General features: G+C 43.8%; 1 protein-coding gene across 5 annotated transcripts in view; it reads left to right on the top strand.

Moving 5' to 3' along the window:
- The window catches only part of RHBDF1 (rhomboid 5 homolog 1), a 112,612-nt gene that overhangs the window by 43,262 nt on the left and 45,921 nt on the right, over positions 1-23,429 (top strand). For 3 of the 5 annotated variants that reach the window (XM_075132833.1, XM_075132834.1, XM_075132831.1), the window contains exons 2-4: positions 9,481-9,622; positions 15,958-16,088; positions 21,951-22,055. In XM_075132833.1, the coding sequence (XP_074988934.1) occupies positions 9,503-9,622; positions 15,958-16,088; positions 21,951-22,055 (356 nt within the window). In that variant the 5' untranslated portion in view covers positions 9,481-9,502. The remainder of the gene's footprint in view (positions 1-9,480; positions 9,623-15,957; positions 16,089-21,950; positions 22,056-23,429) is intronic. The other 2 variants (XM_075132832.1, XM_048868216.2) reach the window with 2 other exon arrangements.

Raw genomic sequence — 23,429 nt, 5'->3', positions numbered from 1 at the left:
GATGTTCTTGTCAACTGCTGGAAATGGCCCACCTTGATTATCACTACAAAAGGTTCCCCCCTCCACCCCCCCCCCCCCCCCCGCTCTCCTGCTGGTAATAGCTCACCTTACCTGATCACTCTCGTTAGAGTGTGTATGGTAACACCCATTGTTTCATGTTTTCTATGTGTATAAATCTCCCCACTGTATTTTCCACTGAATGCATCCGATGAAGTGAGCTGTAGCTCATGAAAGCTTATGCTCAAATAAATTTGTTAGTCTCTAAGGTGCCACAAGTACTCCTTTGCTTTTTGTCCCGAATTGGCACTCTCAGTTGGGTGCCACCAAAGCCAGCATCCTTACCTGGCCACGTGCTTCTCCATGCGGAGGAGAGCAAGGTGTCTGGGACTCTAGTGTTGGTAATCTTCTCCCCATTTAGATACTCAGAAACTAACTAATTCACTTCTTAATCATCAGTAGGCTAAGAAAATAGAGTTCTGATCTCTCACTGCAATATAGGTTTGTCAGACCTCAAATCATTCTTGTTTCTTTTTTCTGAGCCATTTCTGATTTGTTTCAACATCCTTTTCAAAGTGTGGGTACTAGAACTTGACTCAGTTTCCAGAAGTGGTAGTACCAATGCCATTTATGGAGGTAATGCTGCTGCCTTATTCTTACTTTGTATTCCCCTCTTTATACTTCCAGAGATTGAGTTAGCCCTTTTTGCCACAGCATCGCACTGGGGACTCATGTTCAGCTGGTTTCCCTATGACCCCTAAATTCTTGTCAGTCATTGCTTTCCAGGATCTAGTTCCCGCCCCCCACCCCATCTGCTAAGCACAGCCTGTATTTTTTGTTCTCAGATGTATGAGCTTGCATTTGTCTATATTAAAATGTATGTTGGGTAATTGCAGTGAGTTTATTCTATCTGTGATTTGTCCTTATCATTATTACCACTCCACTAGTCTTTGTGCAATCTGCAAATTGTACAGCAAGGGCATATAAAGCCATTTCTTCCAGATCATTGATAAAGATATTGAATAATTTGGTCCGAAAATCAATCACAGCTGGATCCCACTAGCAGCATCCCCCACTTGATGGTCATTCCCCATTAACAATCTATCCAGTAGCCAGATTTTAATGACACTGTTTAATATGCGTCGTTGACTTGGTATAGTGCCTATATACTGTGGTACATAGTAGGTCAAATGCTTTACAGAAGTCCAAGTATGTCACCACAATTACCGTAGTCAACCAAACTTGTAATCTCGTCAAAAAATTATATCAGGTTAGTTGGACAAGCTCTATCTTCCATAAAATGAAGATGATTGGCTTTCATTATGCTATTATTCTTAGTTCTTTACTGATTATGTCCTGTATCAGCCATTACATGATTTTACCCACAGTCAATGTCAGGCTAACCAGCCTATAGCTATGCATTTACCCCTATTAAATATTGGCATTTAGCTCTTGCAGTTCTCTGTAACTTCTCCAGTGTTCCAACATTTATTAAAAGTCAACACGAATGGCTCAGAGAGCTCTGTGGCCAATTCTTTTAAAAGTCTTGAGTGCAAGTTATATGCTCTTGCTGATTTTAAATTATTGAAATGTAAGTAGATGCTGTTTGACATCGTCCCTACTTACTGTTGGAACAGAAGATATTCCATTATCACTGTAACATATTAATACATCACCTCGCTTCTTTCCAAATCCATAAATATTTCTGTAACATTTTATTACTTACCATAGGGAATGGATGCCTGAGGACATTGCTAATGTAACCTGAGCCTTCCACTTGCAGGTCACCAGCCCAGCTCAGTACAGTTTTAAAGTGGTTGCCTTTGAGTGTTTGGAAGGCATTTGGGGGCTCTTACTTCCCCATTAGAGAGCATTCACCCTGAATGACAAACTTGCAGTGTTTGTTAAGCAAGAGCAAAGCCCTGTGTGACTACTTCTAAGTCAGTTTAGAAATAGCTTATAGTGATTTATTTACCTTCAGCTCGTCATCAACTTCACTTAATCGGTTATAGCCATTTCTAATCCAGTTTAAGACTGTTCACACAGGGTTTGCAAACTGAGCAAGTTTGTGGGTGGCCAACCCCTCAGTCAAACAGGATTGTTCTGAACAATACCTTCCCGACTACTTGGAGTCCCTGCTTTGCAGGTTGTTCTCAGAGTCTGCACCTCAGGTCTGCACAACAGCCTGCCGGAGGATTTGTTCTGCTGCCTCACTGTATGTACTTGTCTGAGTTTCTCTCCATTGAGCTTCAGGTGACCCCTCTTTAGTTCTAAAGCCCAGAGCTGCTCCAACACAGACCTGCCTGTGCTCTCACGTGCACACACACACTCTGCTCCCTCTGGCATTGAGTGAGAAGAAATGTGGTTGTGAGCATACGCATGCATGCATGCGCACACACACACACACACACCACCCCTCCTCCCCCCTCTCTCCGTCTGGCATTTGGGCACCCGGAGCTGTCTCTTCCATGAGTCAATATAAAGTAAATGTGACCGTTTGGGCACAGAGCTAGCCTCAGCAGTTACCCAGTGTTTTTGCTTGCAGCAATTCAGGAGAAAACAAATTCCAATAGGAAGTCTTTAGGATTGCGTGATTCAACCTGCAGTGTGTCTATTATAGGAGGTTGGCAAACCCAAGGGATAGCTATGGGGCAGTTCCTGTATTCCTGTTCGTGTCAGAGTGTGAAACCAATCCTATGTATGACAAATTCACTGACCCACACTGGCCTGGCATGGAGAGGGGTAGTGCAGTGCAGAGGGCAGAGTAAAGCTGCTCCTCTTCCTCATGCCGTTTTCTGCAGTAGGGGGTAAAAACCTGCATCAGGTCCCCGGCTGTTTTTGGTGAAGACCTGTCTGGATGATGCAAAGCCTGACTCATGATGACAGGACCACAGCCCAGCTCCCATGTCACAGAAGGACTCGATGCCTTGTCACCCTCTGAAATAAGGAGATTAGCAGGAGGGAGCTCACTCATGTCCTCAGACTGGGACCCTTTTCATCTGCAGCCCTGAGAAAGAAGCCTCCCACCATTTTGTGATGGTCTCTCTGAGGGTTCCCTGTGGCAGGCCGGTCTGCATCACTTATTACAACTTCTAGCCAGTCCTTCCAGACTGGGGAACAGATGTTTACCACAGTTCCCCAAGAAACTGAGGGTGGGACCATTTCTGCACCAGTGGGCCATAACCTGACCATGAAAACGAAGTGTAGCCCACACACCATTCACATCAAAAACTATCAAGGTGAAACCTCAGCCATTTGCCTGTCACAAGTGAAACAAAATTCTTCTGCTTGTATCAGAATATACTCCCAGGAGCTGGTTGCTGCTCACAGAATCTCACCAGTTATCTGCTCTCTGACTAGGTGCCCAGCATGTATTTTCTCATTTAAAAAGTGTAACAGCAATTTGTTCTCTATAACTAGGAATCTTTAAATCAAGCTTGTATGCCTTTTTTTTGTAAAAGGTACATTCTATCTCAATGACAAAATATGGACTAGATGTAAGAATCAGTGGGTGAAATTCCCTGGCCTGTGTTATGCAGGGGGTCAGATGAGGAGATCAGAATTGTTCCTTCTGGACTTAAAAAATCTATGAATTTACAGATTACTCCCATCCCAGGTCTAGCTGACCTGCCTGCACCCAGGGGCTAGCTCCCTGGAAACCCGATCAGAAAGACAATTGGGAGCCACTTCCTCTTTCTCTGTAGTGTTTGACACCTTGTTCTAAATGTCCTGGCTTCCTTTCTCTTTCTTTTGCAATTAAACAAATACCTGCTCTCTAGTTATATGTTCCTTCAGTGGGTTTTTTTGTGGGGGAGACGCATAAGAAGACTGATTTCTGAGCAGATGTCTCCAAAGTAGTAAAGTAGCTGCCATGCTTGCAACAGAGAGTGACTCATGTACAGTTAGTGTTGGGAGAAAAATATGTGAAGGTGCCAGCAAAAACATGCTACACCTCCCAGTAGAGTAGCCTTTTGGGTGTGGACCGGACTTTGCCCATATGACTAAGCGTAGCCCAGACTGTAGGATTGCTGTGTAAACTCTTACACGATATGGGATGATTCATGCATCTGCATTCCCTGCTTGACCTGAGGACTTGTTTGGGCCTTGTTTGGGCCTTGCTGGTTTTGATCAGTTCCTAGTATCTTAAGCATTTATGCTGTTAAGTCAAACCCTACTGGCCCTGTAGGCTTTGCTGGAGCCAACGACAGGCTCCATACACAACAGACAAGAAGGTTTCCAGATGACATTGGGTTGGAATTCTTTCTAAGCATTTAGTGAAAATGCAGCTGAGAGTAGAGAGTTGCTTGAGAAGCTATCAATTTAGCTTCTGAGGCATGTGATGTAAGCTCTTCCATAAATACTTGTGTTGTATTTGGTACATGTGAGGCTAGTTGTGTTAAGACCTTTTAGGCAGCCACCAGACTGACACCTCCACACATTGCAGTGGCTGTATGATAAGAGTGTTTCAGGGAACTTTGGCCTCTTATCAGGCTCATTTGACAAATACTATTCACTTCTGAACTGCACTGAGAGTATGTTTTCAGATTCCAGAGCTTGAGAAACCTACCTTGTTCCCAGTCTTAGTCAACGATGGGGAATTTGTCAGCATATTGCATGTTAGGATAAAATGCAGAAGGCTGTCTGGTAATTGTGCTTTCCCATCTCTTATTCTGACTAATGCTCTGATGCCCTTGTTTAGCTCTGTTGTACCCTGGGGATCAGTATTAATCTCCAGCCTCCCTGGCTGGTTTGTCCTGGCTTGGAATTAGTACAGCTCTGACACCAAGGACAGCAGTAAGGGTGTGCGTGAGAACTAACACCCACATTCCTTTATGGTGCCCTTGGGTATGTGAAGCAGTGCAAGTGGCTGGCATCATTCTGGAGGTTATTGTACATACTAGTTGACTGGTACGATTGCTGTTGCAAGATGGTCTCTATTCCTGGAGCTAGAGGAATCTCTAGCTTTTTAATGCCTAACAGACTACATCAGCATGTAGCAGCAGGAGAACACTGAGTGGAAGTAAGGACGTGGCATTATTTCTTTATATGGCGGTAATGAGACCATTACTAGCTACTGTGTCTAGTTCTGCTGTCTGCAATTCAAAAGTACGTTGACTGATTGGAAAGGGTTCAGAAGAGAGCTACCAGAATGGCTGGAGGTCTGGAAAACCTGCCTCAGTGAGAGACTAAAGAAGCTCAATGTACTTAGTTTATCCAAGAGAAGGTTAAGAGGTGATGTGATCATGGTCTACATGGGGAAGACATTTCTGATAGTAGAGGGCTCTTTAATCTTGGAGCTAAAGGCAAAACAAAACACACAGGTTGGAAGCTGAAGCTAAACAAATTCAAACTGGAAATAGGGTATTTTTTACAGTGAGGGTATTTAATCACTGGGACAACTTGCCTAGGGACATGGTGGATTCTCCATCACATTGAAGTCTTTAAATCAACGCTGGATATTGGTCTAAAAGTCAGAAGTTGTGGGCTTGATGCAGAGTTTACTGGATGAGGTTCTTTGTCCTTATGTGTTTTCCCTCCCGTATGTTGTTGTCCCTGCTGCTGTCTTCTGCCACCTGCCAGATTTTCATGAGAAGGCTGAAGATGGACAAATGGCTCATATAAACTCTGCCAATGTATCCCTTCTGCTAGGCAGCAACAGGAGTAACAAGAGCCAGGTTCAACAGAACATCAGGAGTCCCTTTTAAAATAAATAAAATGGTCAGCTCAAGCCCCACCTGACACCTTGTTCATGTCCAGTTTTTAGAAATTTATAATCTAACCATCGGGACCCTCTTACAGGTGATTTTTCACCACTTCCAAGCACAGGGGAGTCCTGGAAATAGGAAACAGGAATCTTTTTTATTTGGTAAACAAGATAGACGTTCCTTAACACAACAAAATAAAATTAGCCAAACCACAAAGTATATATGAAGGGCATGGCCAACTCCATGGGCTCAGTTATTAATTCCCTGGCCTTTTGGGGGGCCTGAGACTTTACTGAAATGCAATCCCCTCAACCAGGCCAAGCTGGGGCTAGTCTGCTCACCCATGTCCAGTTCCCTGACATCAACTCCACAAGGGTCCAGAAGCCTGGGCTGGAAGCCAGCACAAAGCAAGACACCCAGTGTCTGTCTTTCTCCTGTTCCTCTTGGGCTCACTACTGAATCCAAGCCGCTATCCATCAGCTCATGGTGACCCATTTCTCCCAGCGTATCCACTTCACACTTCATATAACTGTAACCATTTATACAGTTATATGGCACTGTTTCTCAGAACAGCCCACAAGTAAACTACAGAAATGCGGTATAATAGGCTGTACTTGGCAGTGGTGGTTCAATTTTAATTCCTTGATAAGGTGTCATTTTCCAGTGAATTTACTGCACTATATTTTGTAAAATTAATGAACTCTTAGTAATCTGAGAGGAGACCTCTCTCCAGATTTGTGTCTGTGTCTTAGATGCTTGCAAATGATAAAGGGACACATTGTGATTTGAAGGTATTGGTTCAACATACAGTCCCCTCCACATGCACTGTGTGGAGGGGATGGACCATGGCTCCACCTCTTCCTCACCCTCTCTGTGGTAGGTATGGAGATATTAGTAGAGAACCCTACTTAGACAAGTTAGATGTCTTCCAGTCAGCAGGGCCTGATGAATTACACATTAGAATACACAAGGAACTGGTTGAAGAGATCTCTGAGCCATCAGCGATTATCTTTGAGAACTCATGGAGGATGGAAGAGATACCAGAGGACTGGAAAAGGGCAAATATAGTACCTATCTATAAAAAAGGGAATAAGGACAATCCAGGGAATTATAGACCAGTCATCTTAACTTCAATACCCAGAAAGATAATGGAACAAATGATCAAACATTCTATTTGTAAGCACCCAGAAGAAAATAAGTTAACAGTCAACATGAATTTGTTAAGAATAAGTTATGTCAAACCAAACTAATATCTTTGTCAAGGTAATAAGCCTTGTGGACAGGGGGGAAGCAACAGATTTCATATATTTTGACTTCAGTAAGGCTTTTAATGTGGTCTCTTACTACCTTCTCATAAACAAACTAGAGAAATATAGCCTAGATGAACCTACTATGAGGTGGGTGCAGAACTGGCTGGAAAACCATATTCAGAGAGCAGTTACCAATGGCTCACAATTGAGCTGGAAGGGACCTGCAAGGATCTGTCCTATGTCCAGTACTATTTGATGTCTTCATAAATGATTTGGATAATGGCATAGAGAGTACACTTTATAAAGTTTGTGGATGATACCAAGCTGGGAGGGGTACCAAGCGCTCTGGAGGACAGGATTAGATTTCAACATGATCTTGATAAACTGGAGAAATGGTCTGAAGTAAATAGGATGAAGTTCAATATGGACAAATGCAGAGTACTAAACTTAGGAAGGAATAATCAATTGCATAAATACAAAATGGGAAATGACTCCTAAGGAAGGAGTACTGCAGAAAGGGATGTGGGGGTTATAGTGGATCACAAACTAAATATGAGTCAACAATGTAATTCTGTTGCCAAAAAAAAAAAAAAAAGTGATCATTATGGGACGTATCAGGAGTGTTATAAACAAGAAGTAATTTCTTCCACTGTACTCAGTACTGATAAGGCTTCAACTGGAGTATAGCATCCAACCCTGGGCTCCACACTTCAGGAAAGATGTGGACAAATTGGAGAAAGTCCAGAGCAGAGCAAGAAAAATTATTAAAGGTTTAGAAAACATGACTGACAAGGAAAGATTGTAAAAATTGGGTTTGTTTAGGCTGAAGAAGAGAAGACTGAGGGGGGACATAAGTCTTCAAGTATGTAAAAGGTTGTTATAAAGAGGAGGATGATAAATTGTTCTCTTTAACCCCTGAGGACAAAACAAGAAGCAATGGGCTTAAATTGCAGCAAGGGAGATTTAGGGTAGACATGAGGAAAAAATTCCTGACTGTAAAGGTGGAAAAGCACTGGAACAGGTTATCTAGGAAGGTTGTGGAATCTCCATCTTTCATTGGAGGTTTTTAAGAACAGATTAGACAAAAACCTGTTAGAGATGGTCTACTCTAGATAATCCTGCCGCAATGCAGGGACTGGACTAGATGATTTATCAAGATCCCTTCCAGGCCTACATTTCTGTGATTCTAACCCAGGTAAGTGCAAGGAGAATTGGGCCTGAGAAAATATTCATATTTTTCTCCCTCCTCCTTGTAACAACCTTATATGTACTTGAAAACTGTTATGTCCCACCTCAGTCTTCTCTTCTCCAGACTAAACAAACCCAGTTTTTTCAATCTTCCCTCGTAGGTTATGTTTTTTAGACCTTTAATCATTTTTGTTGCTCTTCTCCTGAACTTTCTCCAATTTGTCCACCTCTTTCCTGAAATGTGGTGCCCAGAACTGGCCACAGTACACAATACAATAATTGCTAGCTTGTATTTATACAAACATTGTGTTTCTGCATCCTCCTCAGCCCACCGCACTGAGGATGCTGAGACAGAAAACAAATTTGTATGAAGGGCTCGGCATATTTGTAAATTTGTATATAGGAATAATTGATGAGGAGGATGATTTGTTTCTGTTTCTGTTGCACACACAGTGCACTTTCCAAACACAATCCCTGCCCGGAAGAGCTCAACCCAAAAAGGCAAAGGGCAGGGAAAAAGGGCATAACCTCTAGTAAAGTGGGTAAGATGGTAATTTGTCACATTGTTGTTAAAACATTTCATTAACCACAGTGATTTTTATTTAATGCTATTTCTGTACTGTTCCCATATGACTACACTCTGTCCTGGATTTAACCTGGAATTGATGAGCTTCTGTAGTTTGCACACTGAGCTCATTTTTTCTGAGGTCAGTATGTGGTTGGGTTTTATATAAAACAGTTAAATAAAATTGAATTTTAAGACAATAATAGTTAATTAGTGTTTGCCAAAGTCAGAAATACAGTTCTTGGCTCAGGCTCGGCTAGGGAATGGACATGAATCACAAGGAGTTTTCAGAGTGAGGTTGATGGCTTTGATTTGTTGGGAGGGCCCATTGGTTGAATTGGACCCAGGTCCAAATAAGCGGTAATCCATCCTCAGTCCTTGAGGAAATAGTGGCTATGAAGCAAATCTCAGACAGTGTTAATGGAAAGTGAATTTTAAAACAACAACTTAGCGTTCACTCTGGAAACCTGATTCTAGGTGTTCCCTTTCTCCTATTGGAGAACAGAAACATGCCATGTGATCTGTGTGTCTAATCAGAACTTATCAGAACTGCTGGGAAGGTGACTCTTGAATACCCATAGCAAACTGCTCACAAAACTGCAACAGCAGATTAGTCACAGAAAGTACTCAGCAAATCAGCTAACTAGGGACAGGATTTGAGTGAATCGGTAGCTGCTCATAGCCACTTTGTATGCATGATAAAAGGCGAGATCTGCCTGACCAATGAACGGCATGGACTCCTTCCAAACTCAATGATCTCTTCCCTTTTCCTCAGGCCTGAGGACTGGGACAGGAAGATGTCTGAAGTGCGGCGTGACAGCACGAGCAGTTTACAGCGGAAGAAGCCGCCATGGCTCAAACTCGACATACCGGTGCCCATCTCTGTGGCAATGCCTGAGGAGCCCACCTTTGTGCAGGTACTGGTATGAGTAATGTACAAAGATCGGGGAGGGGGCATAAGGAATGAATATGTGAGTTCAATGTAGTCTGTACGCACAATGGGAAGGGATTTGGATGCTTAGAGCTTTGGACTCTACTGTGTTGAGAGCCTGTTTGCATTATATGGTCTAGGGATACTTTATTATATGGCATTATATGGTCTAGGCCTCCTAGATACAAAACAGGTAGGGCATATTAAATGGTTATTAAGTTACAGGGGTAAGGATGGAAACGAGAGCTTCATTTAAGTCAGGTGATCTGAATTGTATCTTCCAACAGACAAAGGGAGGCAGAAGGTGGGTTGTCTGGAAAGAAAAGATGAAGAGTAAGTGGAGTGTTAACATGTCAGTATGCCAGGAGCATGGGAAATCAACAACAACCCAGTGGATCCTAAGAGCCACACAATGGACTACAGTACCAGGGAGAATGAAAAAATGGGAATGGGGCGGTTACATATATATCAAGGGCAGAGAGGAACTGGGAAGAAAGTAGCTCCATTAATAAGTGAGGAAGGGATGAAATTAACAATTCATAAATAGCTGATAGTGAACTCTTCTTTTTAAACTTGTCTTCAACAACAACAAAAATAGTGAGAAGGTGTTTAGTACAGGAAGTAAGGTAGGAATAGCCTGTACAATAACTATTGATAAAAGGCAGTTAAGAATTAAATACGTAATAAGTTCCATATGGTGATGCTGGCATCTATTATCCCCTCCCTTCCCCATGGAGCCTGGTTTGCAGCTCTTGATATGAAGGACGTCTATGTCCACGTCGACATTCACCCAACCCACTGGAAATTTCTCCCTTTCCGGGTAGAACTACACCACTACCAGAATGGTATTTAGTCATTATTTAACTGCATCACATTGTTGGTTTATATTCAAATTGTGATCCACTATCACCCCAGACCCTTTTCAGAAGTACTACCACCTAACTAGTTATTCCCCATTTTCTATTTGTGCATTTGATTTTTTCTACCTAAATTCAAAGTACTTTACTTATCTTTATTGAATTGCATCTTGTTGAATTCAGAACAATTCTCCAATTTGTCAAGGTCATTTTGAATTCTAATTCTGTTTTCCAACGTGCTTGCAACTCCTCCCAGTTTGGCGTCATCTGCAAATTTCATAAGCATACTCTCCACTCTATTATACAGGTCATTAATGAAAATATTGAATAGTACCAGACCCAGGACTGACTTTTCTGACATCCCATTAGATATGACTTTTTGGTTTGACAGTGAACCATTGATAACTACTCTTTGCGTACAGTCTTTCAACCAGTTGTGCCCCCACTTTATAGTAACTTCATCTAGAATGCATTTCCTAGTTTGCTCAAGAGAAAGTCATGTGGAACTAATCTGCATGCTTGAATAATAAGAGTATAGAAGTAGGGAATGTTCTATCGACCACCTGACCAGAATGGTGACAGTGGTTTGTGAAATGCTCAGGGAGATCAGAGAGGCTACAAAAACAGAAAACCCAATAATAATGGTGGATGTCAACTATTCCCTTATTGACTGGGTACATGTACCTCATGCAGAGATAAAATTTCTAGACACCTTTAAAAATTGCTTCTTGGAGCAGCTAGTCCAGGAATGCACAAGGGGAGAGGCATTTTTGATTTAGTCCTAAGTCATGGAGTCCTAAAGTACACAGGATCTGGTCCAAGAGTTGAAAATAGCTGAACTGTTCGGTAACAGTGAATATAATGTAACTAAATTTAATGTGCTTGTAGGGGGGAAAATGCCAATGAAACCCTCCACAGTAGCATTTAACTTCAAAAAGGGCAACTACCTAAAAATGAGGAGGCTAGTTTAAAAAAAATTAAAAGGAACAGTCACAAGAGTGAAATGCTTGCAAGCTGCATGGAAAATATTTTAAGATACCATAATAGAGGCTCAAACTGAATATATACACCAAATAAAAACAACAAAAAAACAGTAAGAGGACCAAAAAATGCCCCTGTGGCTAAACAACATAATTAAAGAGGTGGTTAGAGGCAAAACGGCATCCTTTTAAAAATTGGAAGTCAAATCCTAATGAGGAAATTAGAAAGGAGCATATACTCTGGCAAGTCAAGTGTAAAAATGTAATCAGGCAGGCTGAAAAAGAATTTGAAGAGCAACTAGCAAGACGCAAACGAAAGCAACATTTTTTTTTAAGTACATCAGAAGCAGGAAGCCTGCCAAACAGCCAGGGGGCCACTGGATGATCCAGGTGCTAAAGGAGCACTCGAGGAAGACAAGGCCATTGTGGAGAAGCTACGTGAATTCTTTGCATCTGTCTTCACTGGAGAGGCTGTGAGGGAGATTCCTTAGGTGACAAATCTGAGATACTGTCCCAGATTGAGGTGTCAATAGAGGAGGTTTTGGAATAAATTAAACGGTAATAAGTCCTTTGGACCAGATAATATTCACCCAAGAGTTCTGAAGGAAATGCAGATATGAAATTGCAGAACTACTAGCTGCAGTATGTAACCTATTGCTTAAATAAGCCTTTGTACTAGATGCCTAGAGGATATCTAATGCAAAGCTGATTTTTAAAAAAGTGTCTAGAGGTGATCCTAGCAATTACAGGCCGGTAAGTCTAACTTCAGTATGAGGGAAATTGGTGAAACTATAGGAAAGAACAGAATTATCAGATGCATAGAGGAACATGATATTTGAGGAAGAGTCAACTTGGCTTTTGTAAAGGAAAATCATGCGTCATCAAATCTATTAAAATTCTTAGAGAGGATCAACAAATGTGGACAAGGATGATCCAGTTGATATAGTGTACTTGAAGTTTCAGAAAGCCTTTGACAAAGTCCCACACCAAGGGCTCTTAAGCAAAGTAAGCTGTCATGTGATAAGAGGGAAGATCCTTTCCTGGATCAGTAACTGGTTAAAAGATAGGAAACAAAGGGTAGGAATAAATGGTCAGTTTTCACAATGGAGAGAGGTAAATAGTGATGTCCCCCAAGGACATATTCATAAATGATCTGGGAAAGGGGGTAAACAATGAGGTGGCAAAGTTTGCAGATGATACAAAATTACTCAAGATAGTTAAGTCCAAAGCAGACTGAAGAGTTACAAATGGATATCACAAAATTGGGTGACTGGGCAACAAAATGGCAGATGAAATTCAATAATGATTAATGCAAAGTAATGTTAATTGGAAAACATAATCCAACTATACATACTAAATTAGCTGTTATCACTCAAACTGTGATCTTGGAGACATCACGGCTAGTTCTCTGAAAACATCTGCTCAATATGCAACAGCAAACCCAAAAGCTAACAGTGTTAGCAACCATTACGAAAGGGATCGATAATAAGACAGAAAACATAATAATGCCGCTATAGACATCCATGGTAACCCACACCTTTACACTGCATGTGATTCCAGTTGCCCCATCTCAAAAAAGAAATATCAGAATTGGAAAAGGTACAAAGAGGGGTAACAAAAATGATTAGGGGTATGAAACAGCTTCCATATGAGTAGAGATTAAAAAGATTGGGATTGTTCATCTTAGAAAAGATGACAAAGGGGTGATACGATAGAGATCTATGAAATCATGAATGATGTGGAGAAAGTCAATAAGAAAGTATTATTTACCCCTACGTAACACGGGAACTAGGGATCACCCAATGAAATTGAATAGGCAGAAGGTTTAAGACGAACAAAGGAAGTACTTCACACAATGGAGAGTGAACCCGTGGAACTCATTGCCAGGGGATGTTGTGAAGGCCAAAAGTATAACTGGGTTTAAAAGGAATTAGAGAAGTTCATGGAGGATAGTCCAACTATTGGTCTTAGCCAAGATGGTTAGGGATGCAACCCTGTGCTCTCAATGTCCCTAAGCATCTGACTGCCAGAAGCTGGGTTTGGACAACAGGATGGATCCATTTGATAACTGCCCTGTTCTGTTCATTCCCTCTGAAGCATCTGGCATTGGCTGCTGTCACAAGGCGAAATGGACCATTGGTCTGACCCAGTGTGACCATTCTTATGTTCTTACAGTGTCAAAAGCCTTACTAAAATCAAGAAAGACCATATTTAATGCTTTTCCTCTATCCACTAGGCTATTAACCCTTTCAAGGAAGGAAATTAGGTTGGTTTGGTATGATTTGTTCTTGACAAATCCATGCTGACTATTCCTTTCATAACCCTGTTATCCTCTGATTGTTTAATAATTTGTTCCACTATCTTTCTAGGTATTGAATTTAGGCTGTCTGGTCTATGATTCCTTGAGTCCTCTTTGTTCCCCTTTGTAAAGACAGGTACTATGTATCCTCTTCTCCAGTTGCCTGGGACCTGACCTGTCCTCCCATGAGTTTGCCAAAGATAATTGCTAATAGATCTGAGATCGCTTCAGCTAGTTCCTTGAGTACTCTAAGATGAAATACATCAGGTCCTGCTAACTTGAATACATCTAACTTATCTAAATATTCTTTAACCTGTTCTTTCCCTATTTTGGCTTTTGTTCCTTCCCCCTTGTTGTTTTAATGTTAATTGTGTTGAGTATCTGGTCACTGCGAGAGAGCAAAGGGAGCGAAGGAGCTGCCTGCAGAATCCTGGGCCAGGCTTGCTAAATGAGCCAGTTGGAGACACCTGTTGCAGGGAAGGAACCTCAAGCAGCTGGTTCCTTCTGAGAGAGCTGAAGCAGTTCTGTGGGGAGAGACTGACACTTGAGAAGCTGCAAGTGAGTCAGCTTGTGTAGGGTAGATGCAAACTGATAGGAGAGGCTCTGTGAGGAAACCATTTCTGCCCCCAGGCTCTGAGGTAAGAGCCAGGCCTTGGAACAGATTTGTGGGGGGCTCTGTGAGTGAGTGGTAAAATTCCTTCTTTGTGTTTGCTTTTTTTGGAGCTTTGTAAAGAAAGAAACCAGACCCCAAGAAGGACTATATTTGGAGGAGAGAGACAGTGTGTGGTTTGTCCAAGGAGCCCTGAGAAAGGGGAAACGGGGGGGGGGCACTGCAGACATACCTATGGCCATGAGGGGGCGTTACAGTCATCATAACTTTTTTACTGAAGACTGAAACAGAATAGGCATTAAGCACCTCAGCTTTCTTCATGCCAGCCGTTATTAGCTCTCCTTCCCCACTAGGTAGAGGACCTACCCTTTCCTTCGTCTTAATCTTGCTCCTAATATATTTAAAGAACCTCTTCGTATTGTCTTTTATGTCCTCTGCAAGTTGTAACTCATTTTGTGCCGTAGTCTTTCTAATTTTGTCCCTACCTGCTTGTGCTGTTCTTAGCGATTCATCTGTGTTTCCACATTTTATAGAACTGTACTAAATGTACAGTTTGGACAGAATTCTGTGCAGTGCTGAGAGTGCCCCTCTAGGGAAGGCTGCGAGACATTCTCTATTTTAGGTCCTTAGTTTCACACACTCCCTTCTGGGCTGATAAAATGTGGAAACACAGATTATTTTGATTTTCAGGTAATTAAAATGCTTCTGATGGAGACATATTGGCCTCTTACTATTATTCCTATCTTTCCTTCACATTGGGATAATTTGCTGTTGTGCCTTTTATATTGTCTCCTTGAGAAACTGCCAACTCTCTTGAACTCCTTTTTCCCTTAGATTTTTTTCCCATGGGACCTTACCTACCACTTCTCTCAATTTGTTAAAGTCTGCTTTTTTTAAATCCATTGTCCTTGTTCTGCTGCTCTCACTCCTTCCTTTTCTTAGAGTCATGAAATCTGTCATTTCATGGTCACTTTCACCTATATTACCTTCTACCTTCAGGTTTGCTACCAATTCCTCCCTGCTGGTCAGAATGAAATCTAAAATTCTTGTGTCCCTGGTTATTTCCTCTGCTTTCAGAAACAAAAAGTTGTCCCCAGTGCACTCCAGGAACTTGCTGGAGATCTTGTGTTTTGCTGTATTACTTTTCCAACAGATGTCTGAGTACTTAAAGTCCTGTATTACTACCAGGTCTTGTGTTTTGGATACGATGGCAAAGTCCGTCTCCTCACTCATGTGACTAGTGCCCAGTTCTGGGGTTGCAGCGCTATGAGCCTGGGGGTGTGTAGGGAGAGAGGCCCGGACCATAAGTAACGCATCTTTCTCACCTACTCAGCACTGTGGCAAAGCCTAGAGCAGGGGCAGAAGCCTGGTGCAAGAGCTTTGCCACAGACCCGGCCAGTAGCACTTGTTAGCCCATGAGCTATTAGTGCCCTACAGAGAACAAACAGCCCTTGGCTAGGGAAGCTGCTATACTGTTGGTTCCTTTGTGTTTCATGTCCCTGTTGGGTTTTGCTAGGGAATGAATGTGCAGCATGAAGGCAGGGGCACTGAAATGCTCCCCACTTTGTTTTGCAGCCATTTAAACGCCAGGCCTTCCTGAGAAGCGTCAGCATGCCTGCTGAGAACACCCGCATCCCCTCCCCGCCAAACGAGGTGCGGCGGCCCATGCTACAACGACAGACCTCCATCACCCAAACCATCAGAAGGTAAGATGTGGCATATTGTGCACACAGAGACTGTTTTAAGAGGGAAAGGTGAAGGCCTTGGGATTTACTGCTGACAAGCCTCCTGGCTTCGTTTGCACTTTCTGAAGAGTTGCAGCAATTTCCTGCTGAGGATTCTGGATGTTGGAGTCCAAGGAGCAGTTTCCTCTACTAACGAGTGGTTTAGTTAGAACTGCTCCTGGGAGATCAGCGCTTGCCTACGTTGCTGCATTACACTCTCCACCTTGCATTAGAAGTGCCTTATCATGATTTTTACTGAACAGAATATTTTCGGAGCGTTAGGACTGCCTGTTCGCTTTGACTTGGTCAAAGCCCTTCAGGAGATTATAGTGTTTGGGAAGATACTTCAAATCATTGCAAAGGGGGCAGGGTCATGGTTCTTGGGCTGCACACAGAGAAGCAGTATGTGCTAGCCAAAGAGCTTCTGTTGTCCTCCTGTGCCCCAAGCCCAGTCCCAGAGATCTCCTGGGGCCAGCAGCTCTACACCGTCCTTATTCAGGGCCATTTGCACTTGGCCCAGTATGACCTCAAGCTGCTGTTTTGCCAGAACCAATGGAAATGAAGGGCTTCCTTGGCCGAGATCCAGCTGCAGCTGGAGGGGCAATGGGCAACAGTTAGTTTGGACAGAATTCTGTGCAGTGCTGAGAGTGACCCTCTAGGGAAGGCTGCGAGACATACTCTATTTTAGGCCCTTAGTTTCACACACTCCCTTCTGGGCTGATGTGTTCTCGGCTTGGTCTCTGCCCAGAGGGAAGATCTTTGGAAAGTTTGAGCAAATTTCCTTTGGCTGCTTGTGTTTATGGCGTGTCAAACAATGCACTTCTTGCCTTGTGCAAGCAGTCTGACCATCCCTTTTGAAACGGCAGAACCAGCTGATGTCTGCCTGACGTCTGCTCGAAAGCTTCTCTCTCTCTCACCAGCAGAAGTTGGTCTAATAAAAGATATTACCTCACCTGCCTTGTGTGTCTGACATCTGTACAGCAGCCTGGCCCTGATGGTTCTTAGGAAGGTACATGTGCCTGGATGTGTTTGGGGAAAGAACCCTTGAAAATAGGCAGTTGTTGGAGAAGGAGGGAATCCGGCTGTGCAGACGTAGAGCAGGGGAGAGAGAGCTGCTCTGCAGCTGTTCCCATGGCATCTGCTTTCTTGGCTGCCACCTTTATGCACTTGGGACTTTTGGGGTTCTGGAGAACTTGGTGGGATGGTGTCTGCCCTCAGGACTGAGAGCAACCCCCTGCCTTGTTAGTGATGTCTGTATATTGGGGTAACATGCATCTGCATCCCCAACTGGTCCTGAAGCCCCAGGTCACATTAACAGGCAGAAGTGACTTTTCTGTCTGTATTAGGCATACTGATCCAGTTTCTCCCAGATGTGGCTATCTCCTTCCTGATCCCTGCCCTATGACTTTTGGCCTGGTTAATATTTATCATATTATAGTAGCTGCCAGAACTCCAGACAAAATTGGGGCCCCAGTGCTCTGGGTACCTGAACAAACGCAGTGTGAGACTTGCCCCATGGATGAACAACATGCACAGCTGAATGGTCCCCGCTCAGTTATACTCTTTTCCTAACTATCATTTTAAATAGTCCCCCCCCATTCCTGAAAATGTGACGTGGGGAACACGCTTGTACGTCTGGCTCTTGGGTGTGATGGATTTGATCCCCATCTCAATACTCCGCTAATGTGGTTCTGCTGGCTGTAAGGAGGTCATTCCCCACTTATGGGAGAGGAGCCTTCAGCTCCCTTGATGATGAGCTCCTCCCTCTGCATCTGCCCTTGGTGCCTGGGAGGCCACTGGGGCTTGGAGGGCAGCGGTGTCAGGTCTAACAGGGCAGAAAGTCCATTGATCAGTGTATGTTGGGATGTCTCTGGGGTTCACAGCCTGTTCATTCCCTAATCTCCTACCTACCCCCTCCCTGCCAACAATCACTTTCTCAGACCTCCTGAACAGCACAGAGAGTCCTGAACACCTGGCATTGGGCCAGGTTCATTGCTGCTCTGTGACCTTTGTAACAGCTAGACTGGCCATAGGGAAGGCATGAGCACCCTGCTCAAGAAATAGGGAATACACCATGGAGAAGGGGCCTGTGTCAGGCCCAATACCTGAACCACTACCTCGGCAGGAGCTCTGAGCACTGGGTGCATTCTGGGGGATAGGCCAGAGAAGTGAGGGGGGAAGTTGAGGTTGGGAGGCGGTTCGGCCGGCTCAGCCCTGAGCCCCAGCAATTCTGCACCCTTGTAATGGCCCATAGGGACCATTGCAACTGGGCACAAGTTAGGGCAGCCCCTAAATGGGGGAGGTACAGGCTGCCTCCCCTCTATCCTTGCATTAGCACAGCTGTGGGATGAATCTTCCCCCTGGTGCTGTTCAGAGGGGTGAGGGCTCCTTGGGCTTTGGAGGGGCTACAGCAGGTGCAGAATGGTCCCTGGATAGTGGAGAAGCTGCTCATGCTCCATTGAGGAGCTGAGGTCAGATGATCTGCTCATGCCAACAGTCCCTAGATCTGACTCTCTGGGCCTGGTCCTGGGCAGGGCATGCTTGGTGCTGGGTCTTTGGCTATTGATCTGACGGAGTTTGAGTCCTGCCTTTCTGGGCATGTTGGAAAATCCATTTACTCTCTCAGGCTGGGGGTAGCTGTGGGCTCTGCTTGGTAGCCTGGATCTGGCGTTGTGTCTCTGCTGTAGTGAACGTTTCTATTGTTTGTTTTGTGCACTGTTATTTTACAGCCCTGAGAAGTGCACAAGGCCCCTCCCAGTGCAACTGGAGAGTCACAATTCCTGGGTGGGTAAATGGCTCAGAAGTCCCATTTGCCTTCATGTCACGTACAGGAACTTTCGAAAATGTTCTCCTGCTCTGAAAAGGTGATTTCGAACATGCTGCAGTAAGACAATGTAGCTGTTCCACACAGGCTTGTACACAGCAGAGAGGGTCTGCTAAGGGCACTGCTTTTCTTTATGCCTTTTGGCAAGTCTCTTTGACTCATGGCTTGTAGATGGTCCACCAGATTCCTAAGGAATGGGGAATGGGTCTGGTGGACCAGCTTGGAAGGGTATTCCATGGGCAGGAGGGAGTTGTAGGAGATGCAAACGGGGCACTGAGGGTGGGAGAAAAGGGTGGGAAATGCTGTAATAAAAGACTAGGTCAGATAAGTAGGAAGGGCAAGACTAGAAATGTACATTTGATACAAAGAAGGTGGAGAGCCAGTCGAGAGATGCAAGGACGGGGTCTGATGAGCTGGCCAGAAAGATGATCTCAGCAGCTGTGTTGTGTGGACTGGGCAGCACTGTGTGTATCAGGGAGTCTGCAGACATTAAGGCAGGAGATGATGGGGGTCTGGATGAGAGTTTTAGTGGTATGGACAGAAAGGAAAGAGCAGATCTTAGTGATGCTGAAGAAGAAGAATCAGCAGGATTCTCTCCCATGGCCTAGATTCCAGTGTAGGGAGATGAAAGGGTAAGAGCCAGAGGTCCCCCAAGGGAGAGGGAGGAGATAGGGGTAGACAATGGCTGAGATGGAGGGGTAGGGAGGGAAGATCAGGAGCCCAGTTTTGGTCCTGTTGAGTTTAAATTGACAGTAAGACTTTCAGGAGAAAGCTGGGAGTGTTTAATTCAGCTTCCTGGCCTCTGCCCCTACTTTCACGGGGGCTGGACAGCAGCACCCTCATTTCATAGAGAAAGCATCTGACGCATGCAGAGGTAAAAGCCAACATTTCCAAGTGTTGGTGCCTAAAGGTGGGCAGCTCAATCCATGTTCAGTAGGGCTGTTGATTAATCACAGTTAACTCAGACGATTAATTAAAAAAAATTAATCCCGATTAATTGAAGTTTTAATCTCACTGTTAAACAATAGAATACCGGTTGAAATTTATTAAATATTTGGATGTTTTTCTACATTTTCATATGTATTGTATTCTGTGTTCTAATTGAAATCAGTGTATATTATTTGTTATTACAAATATTTGCATGTAAAAATGATAAACAAAACAAACAATTCAACAAAACAATTATTTTTCAATTCACCTCATACAAGTACTGTGATGCAGTCTCTTTGTCATGAAAGTGCAACTTACAAATGTAGAATTTTTTGTTACATAACTACACTCAAAAACAAAACAATGTAAAACGTCAGGGCCTACAAGTCCACTCAGTCTTCTTGTTCAGACAATCGCTAAGACAAACAAATTTGTTTACTTTTATGGGAGATACTGCTACTCACTTCCTATTTACAATGTCACCAGAAAGTCAGAACAGGCATTTGCATGGGACTTTTGTAGCTGGCATTGCAAGGTATTTACGTGCCAGATATGCTAAATGTTTGTATGCCCCTTCATGCTTTAGCCACCATTCCAGAGGACATGCTTCCATGCTGATGACGCTCGTTTAAAAAAAAATTAATTAATTAGTTAGTTAATTAAATTTGTGACTGAACTCCTTGGCAGAGAATTGTATGTCCCTTGCTCTGTTTTACCTGCATTTTGCCATATATCTCATGTTATACCACTCTCGGATGATGACCCTGCACATGTTGTTCATTTTAAGAACACTTTCACTGCAGATTTGACAAAATGCAAAGAAGGTACCAATGTGAGATTTCTAAAGATAGCTATAGCACTTGACCCAAGGTTTAAGAATCTGAAGTGCCTTCCAAAATCTGAAAGGGATGAGGTGTGGAGCATGCTTTCAGAAGTCTTAAAAGAGCAATACTCCAATGCAGAAACTACAGAACCAGAACCACCAAAAAAGAAAATCAGCCTTCTGCTGGTGGCATGTGACTCACATGATGGAAATGAACATATGTCGGTCTGCACTGCTTTGGATCATTATCGAGCAGAACTCGTCATCAGCATGAACGCATGTCCTCTGGAATGGTAGTTGAAGCATCAAGGGACATATGAATCTTTAGCGCACCTGGCACATAAATATCTTGTGATGCTGGCTACAATGGTGCCATGAGAACGCCTGTTTTCACTTTCAGGTGACATTGTAAACAAGAAGCGGGCAGCATTATCTCCTGCCAATGTAAACAAATTTGTTTGTCTGACCAATTGGCTGAACAAGAAGTAGGACTGAGTGGACTTGCAGGCTCTAAAATTTTACATTGTTTTATTTTTGAATGCAGTTTTTGTACATAATTCTACATTTGTAAGTTCAACTTCATGATAAAGAGATTGCACTACAGTACTTGTATTAGATGAATTGAAAAATACTAGTTCTTGTTTTTATATAGTGCAAATATTTGTAATAAAAAATAAAGTGAGCACTGTACACTTTGTATTCTGTGTTGTAATTGAAATCAATATATTTGAAAATGTAGAAAACACCCAAAAATATTTCAATAAATGGTATTCTATTATTATTTAACAGTGTGATTAATGGCACGATTAATCGTGATTAATTTTTTTAATCTCTTGACAACCCTAATATTTAGGCACCTAAATAGAAAGTGGCTTCAGTTCCAGAAGTCTGGGGGACATGGGCCTCTCTGGCGTCAGCAGGAGTCTTGGGGAAATCAGGTCAAGAGTGTAAGTGCATGAAAGGGAGTCTGTGGCCTACCACATTGCCCCAGGCCCTGCTCTTGCCCCAGGCCCCGCTCCAAGTTACAAGCACAGAGGCTCTTTTCTGCCATTCCCAGCTTCTCTCTGCAAGGTTGTGCTGTCCATCAGAGCATGGCCTTGGGTGCACCTGGTCTCAGCTGTCACTGTGGTGAAAATGTTATGAACAGGAATAAATGACAGTGCGATACCCTCCCTTTACCCCGTCCCCAGTGGCAATGGGAAAAGGTACCTCTCATTTGCTGCCTCTCCCTGCAGGCTCTCTCCCTTCAGCTCTCTTTTCTTTGCAGCAGACGGGTACGGTTTGAGAGGATTCAGACCCTGCCTATTCATGGGCACCGGGCAGGCAGGAGGCCCCTGAGAAAAAGGCAGTCAGTTCCCCGATCGCTCTTCAGGTACCCGTGGTGTTGAGTGTGAAGCCCAGCCAATGCATGTGTGTGGGAGGGCTGCTGTGAATCGTGCATGGATGCTAGCCCTGTGCCATGCTGCCTACTGCATAGACCCCAGGGCCTGGGCAGGATCCAAACAAAGGGGCCTACTGTGGTGGGTGTCATGTGCGCACCTAACGGAAAGAATGGTCACATCCACTAAACGTTTCAGAAGCTGAAAATACCGAGCATGGAATTGACTAATGAGCCATTAGCCTCCTTCCCTCCCTGACAAGCCCTCAGCCTCCTGGCCTTCTTCACAGCTGGAACCAATTCCCAGAGGCACGCCTGAGCCCCACAGACCTCCAGGTGCAGGGTGCACTTCTTCACCCTGCCATGCTAATGGGAACAGAGTAGTGTGTACACAATGCCTTAGAATGATAAACCGTCCCCTGGGGAGGGGAAGAGAGAAAGAGAATGACCCACAGGACACAGATGCTAGTTACTGAGCTTGATATGCCTCTGGAAGGTGCTCAGATAGCAAGGGGGATATGTTACACTCCCAGACCAGGAAGGGTTTTAAAACTGGGGTTTTATTAAAGTTACTATCCAAGAAACCAAATAAACGCAGCTTGCCCAAGCCCCATGCCTGCCCAGTCTCACTGGAGTACAACTGCCTCCTGCAACCACACCTTGCTTCCCCACTGTGTTCCCTTTAACCTCTTCAGCAGAGCTCCAAAACTGCAAAGGGACAGGGCACATCTTTAGGGCTAGGGTGCACACAAATATAACCCTGGCATTCCATTATGAGTGCTAGAAATAGAACAGAATAGCTGCCCATTCCATCCTAACATCACAGCTTTGACTTCAATCAGAGCAACTGTTTTCTTTTGTCCTCTGCTGTCAGGGCAAGGGGCCTGCCTTGCTGGTGGCTAATGGAGGTGGAGGGTGTTCAAAGGGCTCCAAAGCATGATCCATTTCTGTCACTACATTGTTCCATCCGTGGTTGGTTAGGACAGTAAAATGCTTTGTCCTCTTCCTTCAGTGGAGTGGCCCCTAGGTGCAGGCTTCACCCTCACAGATTAGCTTGGTTCACATACATCCTGTGACAAAAGAAGTGACTGGGAAGGTGGATAGAGTGCTGGATACAGAAGCCTCGAGACAAATCTGGTCAACTGAGCTATAAAGATTGTTTTGAAGCCTTACATTGTGGCCGCGCAGGAAGTAAGGAAAGTTTCTTTCCTCCACTGTAGCACCTGTACAGTCTCAGTCAGTGGGTTTGTTTTGGGCTGTGGACAGCCCAGTTAATTCAGGCTGTGTCAGCCTGGGTGCTGATTCTAGTCCCTTTCACTATGGGCAAATGGAGAACGTTGTTCAGATGTTGTACCTGTTTGTACCTGT

The sequence above is a fragment of the Caretta caretta genome, chromosome 10 (genome assembly GCF_965140235.1).
Source record: "Caretta caretta isolate rCarCar2 chromosome 10, rCarCar1.hap1, whole genome shotgun sequence".
Classification (NCBI taxonomy): domain Eukaryota; kingdom Metazoa; phylum Chordata; order Testudines; family Cheloniidae; genus Caretta; species Caretta caretta.
This window is presented reverse-complemented; position numbering and strand designations above follow the sequence as displayed.